General features: G+C 54.3%; 1 protein-coding gene across 3 annotated transcripts; it reads left to right on the top strand.

Annotated features, from left to right (window-relative positions):
- Window positions 1-1458: 1458 nt before the first annotated feature.
- On the top strand, window positions 1459-14919 carry CIDEA (cell death inducing DFFA like effector a). 3 transcript variants are annotated; one of them, XM_036823533.1, is made up of 5 exons: window positions 1459-1552; window positions 8537-8681; window positions 9405-9551; window positions 12314-12495; window positions 14549-14919. In XM_036823533.1, the coding sequence occupies exons 1-5, from the start codon at window positions 1515-1517 to the stop codon at window positions 14694-14696; spliced, it is 660 nt and encodes a 219-aa protein (XP_036679428.1). In that variant the 5' UTR covers window positions 1459-1514; the 3' UTR covers window positions 14697-14919. The 3 variants fall into 3 exon arrangements, with proteins under 3 accessions (XP_036679428.1, XP_036679429.1, XP_036679430.1); XM_036823534.1 differs by lacking the exon at window positions 1459-1552 and adding an exon at window positions 1791-1897; XM_036823535.1 differs by lacking the exon at window positions 1459-1552 and adding an exon at window positions 1919-2173.
- Window positions 14920-15365: the final 446 nt, after the last annotated feature.

Raw genomic sequence — 15365 nt, 5'->3', positions numbered from 1 at the left:
TTGGATTCTTAACCACTGCGCCACCAGGGAAGTCCCTATATGTCTTTATATTTGAAATTTTTTACAGTAAAAAGTTTTTAAAGAGGGGAGTTGAATTGACTGGACCCACTTTCTCATTTGTCAAACTGCGTGTCTAGTCTGGTGGGGCTGCTCTAACACAGGGTGGCTTATTATGAATGGCCGAGATTTACTGCCCACGGTTCTGGAGGCTGGAAGTCCCAGATCAGGGGCCAGCAGGGCCGGGTTCTAGTGACGCCTCCTCCTGGTTCATGGCTGGCCATCCTCTCCCTGTGTCCTCATGTGGCAGAAGGGGTGAGGGAGCTCTCTGGAGCCTCTTTTATAAGGACATTAATCCCATCCATGGGGGCTCCGGCCTCACAATCTAAGCACCTCCCAAAGCTCACCTTCCAGTGCTGTCACCCTGGGCATTAGGGTTTCAATATATGAGTGTGGGGTGGACACAAACATTCAGGCCACGGCAGGGGGTCGGGGGAGGGGCAGCTAAGGCCCAGTCCAGCCCCGGGGCTCTGGGCAGGAACCCCCTTGCCTGGGGCTGGGCTTTCCGCAGGCCCTGTGGAGTCCAGGACTCTGGAGAGAAATTGCTTTTGGCTCCACACTCATCTCGTGACACCAGTGACCCTCAGGGCAAGACATGTGTTTGTCTCTGTGACTAAAGGGAGGCGGAGCGCGGGCAGAAGGGCCCGCTGTGCTGGTCAAGTGAGTCCCGGGACTGAGGCAGAGGTCAGGTCACAGCTCTTTGGAAACCGGCTCCTCGCAGCAGCACGGGCAGCAGGCTGACAAGGCGAGGGCCAGTCACCCTGCGTACAGGGCGGCGCTGGACACGTTCATCCCGGTTTACCCCTTTTAAAGCGCCGCGGTTGGGAGACCACCCCACTCCTTAACCCGTTCAAGAGAGTCCGCTCCAAGTTCGCAATTAAGAGCTATGGAATCCCTGACAGCCCCGCCCCTTCTGGGGTCTGAACAGGCGCTATTGCCTCTTCCCATCCCGGGGGGTGCTATGCAAGCAGGACCTGGGTTACCCTCTCGCCCTGGCTCGGTGTTTCTCTCGCCTTCCTTACTCTGATAAAGTCCCGTCCCTGTAGCTAAAGGATTGTGAAGTCCCCGGGGTCCTTCACCCCCTCTACCCCCTGTCCCGGCCGCGAGACAGCCTGGCGGGTCGGCCCTGAGGGCTGGTCCTCGCCCCAAAGGCAGCGGCTGGCGCGGCCCTAGGGGGCCTGCGCGCATCCCGCCCCACGGTCCCCCGAATCCTGGGGCCACACCCGCCTTTCCACAGCCGAGGCCACGCTGCCAGCGTGGTGGTGTCCCCGACTGCCCCAACCTCCGACAGGCCGACCGGCGACCCCCTATGGCCCGCGGAGCGGCTGGGCTCTGGGTCGTGGCGACTGTCGTCCTCCACGGCCTCCGCAGCCCGAGGGGCGTGGACGCGGGCGGGGCCGGTAGCGGCGCTTTAAGAGGCTGCGCCCGGGGAGGCCGGCCCCGCAGCGACCCGAGCGATGGAGATGGCCCGGGACTGCGCCGGAGCCCTCCTCAGGCTAGTGCCCCGCGGGCCTGCGCCCCCGCCGCCCTCGGGGCCCTCGTTTCCCCGCCCCCTCTCGGCCCCCTCCGCCCCCGGCTCCCCTTGTCCCCACGAGCCCCGCATCCCCCTGCCCCCTTCGTCCCCCTGCGCCCCGGTCCTCCTGCGCCCCCTGCGCCTCTCACCCCCCGGCGCCCCTTGTCCTCGTGCGCCCCGCTCTCCCTGCGCTCCCCCACCCCCGCGGCCCCTGCGCCCAGGCGCCCAGCCGGAGCCCGCGCGCGATCCCTTCCCCGCCTCCGGCCGGCCGCCAGCGCCAGGTGTGGCTCCCGAGGTGCGCGGGCGTCCGCGGAACAGGTGACCGTGGTGAGTGCGGAGCGGCTGCATGTCTAGCCGCGACCGCCGCGGGTGCAGACGGGGCCCGTCCCGGGAGGCCTGGGCGCCCGCGCGGCCAGGCTTCTCGGGGTCCCGGACCGCGGCGGGAGCTGGGGCGAGACGAGGGGCGTTGGTGGAGACGCTGGGCGGCCTCGAGGCGGCCAGCTGACCCCTCAGGGCCGCGCGGGCTCCGGCTCCGAGCGTGGTGGGCTAACCGGGGCGTGCCCGGGCCTGGACGCTCCCTGACTGTGCTGGCTGAGCCCCCAGGTTTGTAAGGAGGAGTTTGGGGGGAAGTGGTGACGCTTTGGGGGGCGGAGAGGGGTAGAGGGGCAGAGGGGCCCGCGGACCCCCGCCGCCTCCTCTCCCGGTCCACGCGCCTGTGACCCAGGCCCTGCATCACTTTTTTTCCATTCTTGGGTTCATCTTCACACCCAGGAAACCCAAACCAATCCTTGTCTGTAAAATCCTAAAGATATTGGGTGGCAGTAACTTTACAGACTTGGGGGAGGGATCCTGCTTCTCTGAAGATCTCCTTGAGTTCTTTAAAATGCAGGTTTTCCAAGGTGACTGGGGTGGAGGGATGGGGTGGGTGAGAGAGAGGGGAGTGTGATCTGTAAGCTTCCGAACCTGGGTCCTTAAAGGGGGATCTGTGCCAGGCCCAAGGTTAGAGGGGGCCGCCAAGATGGAAGGGGGCGCTGTCTGCCACTCGGGCTTTCTCTTTAAAAACAGGACCCCAGGAAGGTGAGAAACAGACGTTTTCATGCATCTTCACTGATGTGGTTTAGGCCTAAGGGGAAGGCCCTTGGTTTCTTCCTCTACCTCCAGCTTCACTCGCCCCCCAGTCCCACTCCCAAGGGTAGCAACTGCTGACAGTTTGTAGTGCATCCTCCAAACTTTTCTCCCATGGACCTCTCCGAGGTCCTCCCGGCACTGAGCTGGTGGGCCAAGTTGTAAGGACTGTGAGAGGGCCCTAAGCCCTGGCTTGTGTGGCCTGGAGCGGGAGGAGACGAGGCCTGCAGAATTAAGGCTGCCCCTGCCTTTGTACCTGACCTTACAGCACAATCCCAAACCCAAAACATCTCTGTGTGAGGTGGAAGAGACTTGCTTCTGAAATGTTGGCAGATGAGCACATGGGGAAGGACTGATCTGCTTAGACAGCCCTGAGTGCAGGGCTCTGGGAGCTAGGGACCACCTCTGGGGACTCACTGTCATTGGGTTCCTGCTTCAGAACTGAGCTGCTCTAATTCTTGGGACCCCACCTGCTTCTGCACCATCTGTAACACTTGTTGAAAAGAAAACTTTTGTCTTCTGCCTTCTTTAAAGCCGAGTCCAGGCTGCAGACCCAGCAGCTGCAGCCCAAGGTCTCCTGGCTCAGCTCTGGACACCCAGGGTGTCCACAGGGTGTGTGTTGCCACAGACGAAGCCTGCTCTGACTTTGTGTTCTGGCTTTGATAACATTCACACTGACCCTGAGGTTGTTACAGAGCTGATCTCCTTTACACTTTGTGCAAAGTAGCTGCTTTTGTAGCTATTTAGTACCTCTTTCCTTGAACAAGGAACTCTAGGTTTTGAATAGCTGCCCTTTCAGTACAAATATGACCAGTCTTGTTAGTGATGCAAGCAAGGAATTGACTTTACTACAAGTCAATCTCCCACGTTACTGATGCTTACTCCTTCGTGGTCTAAACTCTTATTTTAATAATATTCAAAGTGTTCAAAGACTTCACGGTCATGTATTGGATATGATTTCTAACCAAGCATTTTGCTGGGTGGGTCAAGGCACAGCCGGGAGCTGCCACAGTCCCGCCATGGGGCTCCCAGTGGGGCCCACATGTCCCATGTGTTGCTTGTCATGAGCCGGGCCCGCTGGGGAGCAGGAAGCCTCGCAGGGGCCAACACTCCTCTGCTTCCTGCCGCAATGAGACCCCACCACTCCCGAGACTGTCCCTCAGCCACTGTCCCTGCAGCTCTCGGAGGCCCCGCCAAACCTGATGGATGCTTTCCAAGGCCTGCCCCTTCTCTGCATTCCCATGGCTGGGGTCACACTTCCCTTCCCTGCACTGTCCTTGTCACCCAGCTTTGGGCACAGAGCTCTGTCTGAGCTTTATCTCTTCACGTGGGCCCTACTTGTCCACCTGACGGCCTGTTCCCGGGCCTGCTTTTCTCCCCCAGTGCTTTCAGAACAAACATCAGTCCAGAGGGTGGCCTAGAAAGATGCCTTCTTGTGACCTGTGGGCCAGCTTTGTTCCACTGCAGTGGGGTTCACGTCCACTGTCAGTCTGTGCCTATTGCTTTATTTCCCACTCTACGAGTTGAGGTCTCCTTACTCCCTCCTGGAAAAATACAGAGACTTCCCTGTTCCTTCACTTCTGGGAGATACACACCCTCACAATTTTCCAGAATGTTCTATGAAGTCTGACTTTTCTTATCGTCTTGATTTCCCCAAACAATCTATTTCCTTGAAGAGCCTGTTTCCTTGTTTTTTTTTTTTCCCATGTACTGAGCCATTTCCCTTCCTGTTTTGTGTGATTGCCTGCACGTTCCCAGGGATTAGAGGGCGGCCAACATGAGGGGTTGCCAAAAGCTGGATTCTAAGTCTTCTTAGTGCTCCTGTGACAACTTTGATGTAGTACAGCATTCAGGGGGAATAGCAACACATTTTCAGCCTTGGGCTAGTGGCCAGTGACATAAATGATCCCATTAAGAGGACCAGAATTGAGCTGGATTAATATGTTGCTTTGTTCGTGTGCCTGGTTGTCCCTGCTGTTCCTTTCGCTGGAGCAGGGTAAGCAGGCATAGTATTTGTTAAGCAGGTTTAGTGTACCTAAGATATCATTTAACCCCTTTTTACATCATCTATAATATAGTCTTGATTATATATAATTCAGCACATCAAATCACTCATCCTGTTCCTTGGAAAGAATGGCTCACGCCTGCAGGGCCTTCTTATGTGGCTCCTAAGCCTTTTCTCCAACAGTGACCCAGTTCTCTGTTGGGAAACATATGGCGTAAGAACAGCAATAACTGGATGTCCTTCTTTATTGAGGTCGGCTATCTCAGGGCAGCGAGGAGGGAAGGCCCCCGGAGTGACTGCCAGCACTTAATCTGGTCAGAAGTTAAAAGACAATGAGGGCTTTGTGGTGGGCGGAGCTAGGTCAGTGGATCACCTGGGGGCTCACAAAGGTGGCGATGAGAAGATACAGACCACGACTAACTGGGTCAGAGCTGTTCAGCCCAGGGCGTGCCATTGACCGCCCCCCCCCAGGGCCCGGGTCCAGGTTCCAAGACGTGAACTTTGTCCTTCCACCCTCCCACTTCTCTGGTTGGCCCTAGCCTGTCTTTTACTCAGGGACAAAGGAATGACTCCCTGCTCTGGGGGGAGGGAGGCTCTTGTTGGCAGGCCCTGGGCTCCCCACACCAGAGGAGGGTTTCACCAGTGGGCAACCTCCCCCCCCACCCCACCCCAACTCTGACGATCCCTCCCTCCATGCCCTGAGCCTCCCTGGTACTCAGCTGCGATGCTCGCCTTTGGCCTGGTCAGGCAGTGTGCTGGTACACTTCTTTCCTCCTCACTGCGAGCTCAAGTTTCTGATGATGCTACGATCAGGTTAAGAACAGAGCCAGGTCCCAGCTGTGAAGCATTGTGTGGATAATCCTCGCTGCCTTGTCCACCGGGCTGCCGGGGAGGGCTCTGAGCGTCAGCCCAGCAGAACGTGGGGCCCTGGTTGTCGTGTTGTGTAATGAGGAGCCTGTGTAACTCCCTGGAACCGGGGCAGAGGTCTGGAGGCCGTGTGTCAGGCCCTCCGCTGGGTTGGTTCAGCCCCGGCCTCCCTCGCTGGGCCGCTCTAATTCTTGGCGGGGAGCCGTGTGGGGACCACTGGCCAGGCATAGTCCCCTTGCAGCTGCCACGCTGGCCACAGGCTGGGTGGTGACACTGGAGAGGAGCTGGGGGTGTCCTCCCAGCCCGCAGCTCTTCTTCACTGGCTCTGGCCAATGTTTCTGCTTGGGACTTGAAGTTCAGAGAGATTCCTTATTAACTGGGTGACCTTGAGAAACCACTCTGAGCCTCAGTTTTCTCACCTGAGAAATGGGGTAATACTTTCCTTGTAAGGTTGTGATGAAATTAGTTAATATATTTAAAAAGCCAGCACAGGGCTTCCCTGGTGGCGCAGTGGTTAAGAATCCACCTGCCAATACAGGGGACACGGGTTTGAGCCCTGGTCCGGGAAGATCCCACATGCCGTGGAGCAACTAAGCCCGTGCACCACAACTACTGAGCCTGCGCTCTAGAGCCCGAGAGCCACAACTACTGAGCCCGTGCGCCACAACTACTGAAGCCCACACACCTAGAGACCATGCTCCATAACAAGAGAAGCCACCGCAATGAGAAGCCTGCGCACTGCAATGAAGAGGAGCCCCCGCTCGCCGCAACTAGAGAAAGCCCGTGCAGCAACGAAGACGCAATGCAGCCAAAAATAAAAATAAATAAATTTATAAAAAGCCAGCACGTTGCTGGCTGTGGCAGGTGCTCGGATGCCTGCAGTCACGAGGCACAAGCCTGATGCCGGCTAAATATGCTTCACACCAAATTCTTGCTGACAATCTAGGTAAAGAGGTTGTGACACCAATTCTAGCATGTAAGGATGGGGGAGGGGCTTCCCACACAGCACCAAGCATTTCTCAGTCACTGGCAGGGTGTCCAGGGAAGGCAGATTCTTTACCACTGGACCACCAGGGAAGTCCCTGAACTCAGTTCTGACACCATCTACCCAGAGACGGTGTCAGATTCCGCAGGGTGAGGGCTCAGCCCCACAAGACTGCCCCCCACCCGCCCCCCGCACTTCAGATGCCAGTCGCAAGTCCAGGTTGTCACCTTTGTCCATAAGGAAAGTCCAGTCTAGTTGGAGAGATAAACCATAGATAAATGACTGTGTGTGAGGTATATATATATATATATATATATATATATATATATATATATATATATATATATAGATGCATATGTATATAGATGCAGGTGTGTGTATATATAGTATATATATATATATGCAGGTGGCCGACACTGGCAAACAGGGCAGGTGTTCCTAGAATTTTAACCTTCGTAGAGTTACTCTAGACAAACTGCTATAAGTGTCAGAAAGCAGTCATGTCCTCACTTTGTATCTTCTAGGTTGTCCCCCAAAATAAAGCCCTTTGTTTCATTCTCCTGATTGTCACTGAACAAGGATTTGTCCAAATAGTCACCACCTATTTGAGCACTGTTCGGGGTTGGGGGACAGTGCCATGACAGGTGCTAGTCCCTCGGGGTCTGAGGAGATTGAGTGTCCAACATTTATCACAGTGGCCAGCACAAAGCAGGACCTGGGACATTGCTGATTTCTGCTTATATTGTGAATAATTTCTCTACAGATACATTCCTGATATAAAAACATCCACTGTCCAGGGTGGAGCTCCTCCCTCAGTGCCAGACTGGTCGCCACAGAGACTGAAAACCCCCTTCCAGCCCCACCAGCAAGGCGCATCTGGTCCCCTCCAGATTTATTTAGACAACTTCTTGCTTGTGGGTTTAAGAGCACACATGGTGTCAAAGGTGGTTCTGCATTTCTTTGATTGTTGTCAAATCTTCACCTCTTCACTGATATGCAGGCTTTTCTTACTCCTTCTTAGCCTGTGGCATCTAGATCACCTTTCTGAGGCAGAGACCAGGTGCCTGGTCTGAATCCCAGCTCTGACCTGTGGGGCCGCTCTCTGGTCTGAGTTTCTTCACCTGTAAATTGAGAAAACTAGGTTTTTTGAGGATTGAGTGAATACATATAAAGCAAAATATGTGTATGTTGAAAAAAACTACTAAAGTTACTACTTATCAGCTGTTTTAAATTTACCCTTCACTTTATTACTTTTTAGTATTTGCTAGGTAACAAAACTTTAATAATCAAGGGTTGGGGATTTTTTTCCTCAGAAAATTGTCTTCATTTGGTTTTGCTACGTTGTTTTCTTTTCCTATGTTAGTTCTTTTTTTGTGGTGAATTGTTAAATTAATTCTTTGATAAATGTGGAACTCACTCCAAAGTGCCACATGACATACAATCTGAAGTGGTTGCTTTTCCAGCCGCAGTGATTACAGGGTTCTGCTGTTCCTCATTTATCCTAATTTCAAAAAATTGGTTTATTGCTATAGTGAACACTATCTGGCTTTTAAATTTCTGGCATTGTCTTATTGTGCAAATATGTAACTATCTGTGTGTGTGCCTAATTCTTTAACTCTGTTCAGTTACTACATGGCCTGGAGAAATCATTTTCTTAGATTTTTCAGCTCTAAAACCCATGTTTGCAGAATATAATTGTTATTTCTCTTTTGATGACCTTACCTTTCCTTCTCAAACAGTTACTGCAAGGGCTTTGAATGTTCTGGTAAAAATGGGTGTAACGATGGTTGTATTTTTAAATTGTATGTATTTGTTTGTTCCTTGGATGTCAGGTACACAATTTTTAATCATCCCCAACCATTGGCTTCCTTTCTTTTAGGTGCAAATACTAAGCTTGTCTTATTTCTGTGTACTTCAAACCTCTCTTTAAAGACTCTTCTTTAAAGTAACATCAATTTGTTTTTACTCTTCCCTCCATTTCTAGGCCCCTGACGTTTATGGGGTCGCAGACGAAGAAGGTGCTGCTCACACCCCTCATGCATCCCGCTCGCCCCTTCCGGGTCTCCAGCCACGACAGGAGCAGCCGCCGAGGGGTGACCGCCAGCAGCCTGCAGGAGCTCCTCACCAAGGTACCCCCACCAGCCCACATGGGTCCCGGGAACAAGCCAGTGCAAGACAGAGGGTCTGTGTCCTGGCCTCAGAGGGTCTGGGGGAGCCTTCTGACATTAAAGGGAATATTGCTGTGTCCCTGTCGCACAAAAGACTTAGGTACAGAGACGAAAACCTTCAAAGTAGCCATCAATTGATAATGTGGCTTTGGTTCTTTGACAGGGGGAATATAGGAGGCAGCAACTGTAGAAATCTGGTTTTGGTCATAAAGGCCAGGGACGAATTGTCCTTAATCTAAAACAGCGTCCTCGATCGCCAGATAAGGAAGAATCATAGACTCTCATCGGAGACGAGAAATGAGAATCCAACACGCCGTCTCTGAAGCGACAGAGATGTGGGCTCTTTAAGTATCACAGATACAGGGTCGTTCTTTTTATTTGTCCAAATAAGCAGGACATTTTAGAAACTGAATATTATTCAGTGTAATCCCTTATCTCACATCGTTGAAACCTCTGAAGAAGTTAGGTCCGTTTGATTTTTTTTTTTTTTTTTTTTCCGTTTGATTTTTTAACTTCTCTTTTCCAAGCAAAGGCGAGTCATAGACACCAGGTAAGGTACATCTTTACCATTTAAAACCCTCAAAATCGGCCAACACTTCTGGAACCATGACTTAGTTGATGCCATGGATGGGTCCAAACAGAGTCTCTCACTTCACCCCGTGACGCTGGTGTGTTCTGACCTAGACCCTGGATGCCCTGGTTATCGCCAGCGGACTGGTCACGTTGGTGTTGGAGGAGGACGGCACCGTGGTGGACACGGAGGAGTTCTTCCAGACCCTGGGGGACAACACGCACCTCATGGTCCTGGAGAAGGGACAGAAGTGGACACCGGTAAGCGTGTTGTCTGGGCAGCTTCTGGGAAGGCTTCTCACCTATGGAAGTGCGGTCCCCACTTTGCGGTTGACCGGTCCACTTTCCAAATACTTCCTTTGTGTTCACCTGATAACTGGATCTCCTACCTTCCAGGGATGCTTTCAACTATTTCTAGGAAACTTGGCATCTTTATGAACCTGGACTATGTGATTTAGAGCCAGTAATTCTGAGGGTCAGGCTTTGGCCAGTGAGGGGCTACAGACCCGGTTAGCGTGTGTGGATATGACCTGTGACCCCTCACTGTCTGTGACCTCAGGAGGCGGCGAGCTGACACAACTGGTAAAATTAGGGAGGGGTGTGTAGGTGTAAACACAGTGATTTAGGCAAGCAAAGAGGTAGAATAAAGGGTTTTATTTCTGAGAAAACTATAGGTTATATATCTTGGAAAACTCTCCCACCATAAAACACCTAAAAATGTAAAGCAAAATATTCAAACATCTTTTTGTATGCCTAACTGACCTTCAAGAAAGGGAAATCCTCAGAATCCAACATTTTATGGAAACCAGGATCCAGAGAGGGAAGCAGGCAGGGAAGCTGGCGTCTCCCCTGTGGGCAGCCAGTGACCCCAGCTCTGCTGGATGCTGGGCGGACAGCTGCCCAGAGCTCTCTCCTGAGCACCTGGCCTCAAGCTTGCCCCCCTGAGGCTTTAGGGACTGCTGAGTCCCAAACCACGCAAGCTGGAGTGTAGTTTACAGAGACCCGGGGAGGAAGCATCAGTGGACGGAGTTTATTCACTGATGCTCGTGACCCAGCTGGTCCCTCTCTCCAGCCCCCATGACCCACGTCCTCATCCCCAGAACCCAGGAATGTGTCACTTTACGTGGCAAAGGGGACTTGGCATGGGGTGATGATCCTGGATTGCCTGGTGTGGCGGTGTCATCACAGGGTCTTTGTAAGGGGGACACAGGAGGGTCAGCGAGGGCGGAAGCAGAGAGAGGAGTGACGGGAAGACGGGCCACGGGCCGAGGGACAGAGGCGCCTCTGGAGCCGGGACGGCAGCCCCAGCAGGACAGCCTGCGGCTCACTCAGGACCTCCAACCCCCAGAACTGTCAGAGCATCAGTCTGTGTTGCTTTCAGCCACTCAGCTTGTGGCCGTTGGTCCCAGCAGCCCCAGGAAACTAATTCAGAAGGGAAGGGTCTTTTATGTTTGTTTTGCTAGTGAAATCCTCTTTTACTTAGTGGGGGAGTCAGTCGCCATGTGACAGGTTGAAGCCCCCGTGTGGTGGGCGCTGAGCTGGGGGTCAGGGTGGTGACAGGAGGCTGTGGACGAGAGTGGCACCGATATGGTGGTTCTCGGGGTGAGAGGAGGCTTCTCTGTCTGGTAACAGCCTGGTTGACATGAGTCTCATGCGGGGTCTTAGGCGTCTGGACCTCCTTCCTTCAGGGATCGTAAGTCCTGCCCCACTTGTAGGGGTTTCTCAGTGAGGCTACTTGACTTGACTTGGCCAGAACTTCCAAGAAGTAGCCGCCAGGGGTCTCCCTTCCTCAATCCAAAGCCTTGGAGCCTGTCCCGTGGGGAGCAGGTCCTCAGAGCATCTTCAGGGGCCTCCTGGGTCCAGATGATGGAAACCACACCCCCATTAGGTCCCGAGTTTGGGGAGGCATCTCGATTTTGACTCAAGACCAAGGATGTTGGGAGAGTGAGATTAAAACTTTCACGCGTCAGAGAGGAGCTGTGTCAGGGGCTCAGGTGGAACTCACCCCTTGATTCTGTAATCTTAATTTTTACTAACGTTTCCTAAACGACAGACACACCCTCTCTGAGGCAGCAGGACCTCGGTGCGTTAGTCGATGGGCTGCAACCATCATGTGTCCAAGTGGGCGGGGGGTGGGGCGGGAAGAGAAGAGGGGCTCCAGCAAGAAGGGTTTGGGTGCTTTTAGAGGAATTTATGGTTTAAATTCAAATTTAGTAGATTTTTGTCAGAGTATTTAACACTCACAGCCTCAACTACTCCCAACACCTAAGGTTCATGAAAGTTGTACCTCTATTTGAATCCTGGACACTGCAGGACCATGTTGCAGCAAACCCACCAGGACGTGTGCCTGGGATGTATACCTGGGATGTGTACCTGGGACAGCTTTGTTCTCTCTTGTTTCTTCTCAAAGCTTCTGTGGGAAGACTGTTTATAAACCTGGGATTTATAGAGGTCTCCGACGTTCTCTCCCAACCACAAGGGTCTCAGGTAGACCGAGAGTAGGTCCCACTAGTGTCCCCAAGAGGGCAACCTTCTTCCAGGGCAGGAACTAGAAATCAGGGGAGCCCACGATTTATCACACGCCACCAGCCCTGGCTTAGCTGTGGATTCTGGCACTTTCCGTGGTGCCTCTCGTACGGCGGGAATAGCGTGCCCACTGGCCGTCAGGCGGGCTGTGGCACAGTCGTCAGCAGGCGGCCGCGTGGCCCTAGGTGACCAGGGTGAGTGCGTTTCCACCTCAAGTCACCGGCACAACTGTCCACTGACCCCTGGACCCTGAAGCCTAATCACACTCATCTCCGGTCACTGAACAGAGCAGCTTGGAGGAGGGCACTTTCTTATGGGTTTGGACCCCATGGCAACATAAGCACACTGATCTGCTGAAAACGTTCCTCGAATAGTTAGCGGCTTAGTCACAGATTTTAAGCTGACAGGACAGCTGAAACCAGCCTAAAACCAGAGGCACAGGATTTGTTGGTCACAGCGAGGCCAGTGCTGCAGGCTTTCTTCCTCCACGGCTCTAGGGTGGTACCTACATCCCAGCCTGCCAGCCGCCAAAGAGACAGGGGATCGCGAGAGTCACCTTCGACTTGTACAAGCTGAACCCCAAGGATGTCATCGGCTGCCTCAACGTGAAAGCCACTATGTACGAGATGTACTCGGTGTCCTACGACATCCGGTGCCCGGGCCTCAAGGCCCTGCTGAGGTAACAGACTTGGGGACCAGAGAGTCTGGACATGGCGGGCAGCCCGTCCCCAGCCCCTCGAGCCCCGGCCTTACTCTCACTCATGTTGTCATAAAAACTCTTACGCCACAGACTTACTCAGAAAACAAAAACTTGAGCCAAAATACATAGTTTTCTCCAAAGACCAATAAATATGAAATGGAAAGAAAACCTAAATAATAAATAGAAAGAAGAACCAAATTCCTTTTAAAACCTAGAGCTGTGCATTTAAAAACCTTATTTCTCAGCAATGACAGCTAAAACCAGAGCCAAGGAGATTCTGACCTGGTTTGTGCAGATTAGCCCCCCAAACCTGGATGAGGACTCACACATGTAGTTCTGTGTTACGGAACTTGAAGCTGGTGGGCAGGAGGCGCTGGCCTTGCCCCTCTCCACGCACTGCCAGGGCACCCCTACCCCACAGGCCAGGCCTGGAGAAGACGGGTCCCGATCTGTACCCCAAAACAGTTTGAACAAATTCTCTATGTGCACCAGGCACACTCCGGACACCCGGCCTGTGAGCCCTGCACCAGGGGTTCCCGCCCAGCCTTGCTTCTGAGCAGCCAGCTGTGTGACCTTTAACAGGTTACTCAACTTCTCTGAGCCTCAGTTTCATCATCTTTAAAATGAGGAGTTTGCTTCCAACTTCTCTGATCGCATAGGCCCTAAATACACCTGCCTTCCAGCCCTCCGTTAATCCGTCACTGAGCCTCTAAAGAAGGGATTCGGGTTGGGGGGATGCAGGGAGAGGGTGACAGGAGAAGGAGGTCTTTGAAGTTCGCCTAAGAGGTGCCACGTGACACCTGATGTCCCCTGCACAGCTCCCCGGCAGGGCCTGCCTGTTTCTCTGGGGTGCTGGTCCCCTCCTTCCACTGTCCCAGGACGGCTTCCCTGAGGGAAGCACGGGGCAGGGTAGTGCGGGCGGGGAACGAGGCTTTCCTCATTCTGGAAATGAGGCTGGTCCTTCTGACGGGGCTGCACGCCTGGTACACGCTCATGCGGGCAGACGGTGGCTTCCTTTGGCCTCCTTTCCCACCCAGAGTCACCGAGGCCCGGTCCCAGACAACACATACTGTCCTGCTGCTGGAATCTGGACCGCCCCCCCATTCCCTAGTGAGCTTCCTCTTTTTGCTGAGACGGGTGAGAACAGCTTGATTGCTTGATTTTTCAAGTGAGTCGGGAGAGTTACAACAACTTAGATAAGTGTAAAGAAAGTGAACCCACCTCAGCAAAATCTTTCCTGAGAGACGACCCAGCCTTCTTGTCACTGATTCTCACCGTCTGGTGGATCTGAGGGTGGTGCGAGCAGCTGCAGGAGGCCCCCAGATATGAGGCTTTGCCGGCCAGGCCCCGCGGGGACGCCAGGAGTGGAAGTCCCCACCAGTGCGGCCGAGCCCCCGGTTCCTTGTGAAGGAACGGACCTTAAAATGCGTGGAATTCCTCACCTTTGGACTTGGTAGAGAATAAGAATTTGAGTTAGAGCTATTTTTTAGTCTGAAACAACACGAATGCCAGGTCAGCCTTGGGCTCAGATGCCCAGGGTAGAGTCGCGGTGTCCCGTCCGCCCTAAGCGAACTGGGTCACAGGGTCGCAACGGCAGGTGTGTTGAGTCCCCTCCAGCCTGGGGTTCCTTTCACCCCGACTCGACTGAGTTCAGCCACAAGCTCCACAGCCCCGGCAAGGCCGCTAGGGTTAGCAAGCGGCCAAAGGAGGACAGAGCCTGTGCTGCCTGGGCCGCCTGCTCAGCATGTTCCAGTGACTTGGTGACAGGCCACATTCGGGAGAGGCCAGGGGATGAGTGGTCCCAGGCCAGTGGCAGGGGAGCTGCCAGAAACGCAGAGTCCCAGGTCCCACCCAGACCTCCGGAGCCGGCGCCTGCATCTCAGCGCTGGGAGGCTGTGCCCTGGGAGCTGGGACTGGAAAGTGCTGGGATGTGGGCTGTGTGGCCCTGAGCGCATGTGGGGGTGGGAGTGGGGAACCCCTGTCATCTGCCCCACGGGCCCAGACCACCGCCCAACCGCCCCGTCTCTTGCAGGAGCCTGCTGTGGTTCCTGTCTCACACCGCCCAAGTGACCGGCCAGTGTCTCGTCCACACGGGCACCTACATGCTCCGAGTGCTGGCTGACACGGAGGAGCGGGCGGTGCCCGGCCCGCGCCCTCGCCGGGGGATCACGAGTGGATAGGAGCGCATGGTGTGGAGTCTCCGCTGGCCTCAACCCCGCAGGTCCCTCTCCGGGGATGCATTCCGAAGACACTGTGTTCCCACCACGTGTCCCCTGCTCAGGAAAGAAAAGGGGCCTGAGGGCACTGCCAGGGGCCAGGCGGTGGAGGCCCCCCAGGTGGGGATGGGGTGGGGGGACGGGGGCAGCACGAGGCCTGCGGCTCCACAATAAACCAGTCAAGAGAGTCGCTGTGATACTGCACTTCTTCCTCCTGTCTTCTTCATGTCAGAAAAGCACACAAAACTCACAGAAGCAAAACTCAGCCAGAGATGCTCTTCTAACACGTGCAATCACTTTTAAGTCTGTCAGGAGACAGGAGGGTCAGATGTTACTGTAGGGTTTTTTAATGTCGGTCCTGAATGAGCCCAGTGACCTGAAAGCCTGTGGATCTGAATTTTTAGAGGTGATCAAGCTGCACTGGCAACCTTTCCTTAAAACAAAGCTGCTCCAAGCCAGGGCCTGATGCAGGGCGGGCGTGGCCAAGTCAGGTGGGACCCCAGGCCACGAGGGATGCGGGGTGAGCCCCGACCACATGGCTCGGGAGGGGGCAGTGCGGCTCCCTGGGGGAAACGGGACGCTGCTGCTTGACTAGGAGACCGGCAGGAGCCAGGTGCCGTTTGGATCTGTGGT

Source organism: Balaenoptera musculus, chromosome 14, assembly GCF_009873245.2.
Source record: "Balaenoptera musculus isolate JJ_BM4_2016_0621 chromosome 14, mBalMus1.pri.v3, whole genome shotgun sequence".
NCBI classification, from domain to species: Eukaryota; Metazoa; Chordata; class Mammalia; order Artiodactyla; family Balaenopteridae; genus Balaenoptera; species Balaenoptera musculus.
This window is presented reverse-complemented; position numbering and strand designations above follow the sequence as displayed.

Coding starts and splice junctions, on each gene's coding strand:
- CIDEA (XM_036823533.1), top strand. CDS start 1,515: ATGGAGATGGCCCGGGACTGCGCCGGAGCCCTCCTCAG. Junction 1,553..8,536: donor TGCGCCGGAGCCCTCCTCAG/GCTAGTGCCCCG, acceptor CTCCATTTCTAG/GCCCCTGACGTTTATGGGGT. Junction 12,496..14,548: donor GGCCTCAAGGCCCTGCTGAG/GTAACAGACTTG, acceptor CGTCTCTTGCAG/GAGCCTGCTGTGGTTCCTGT.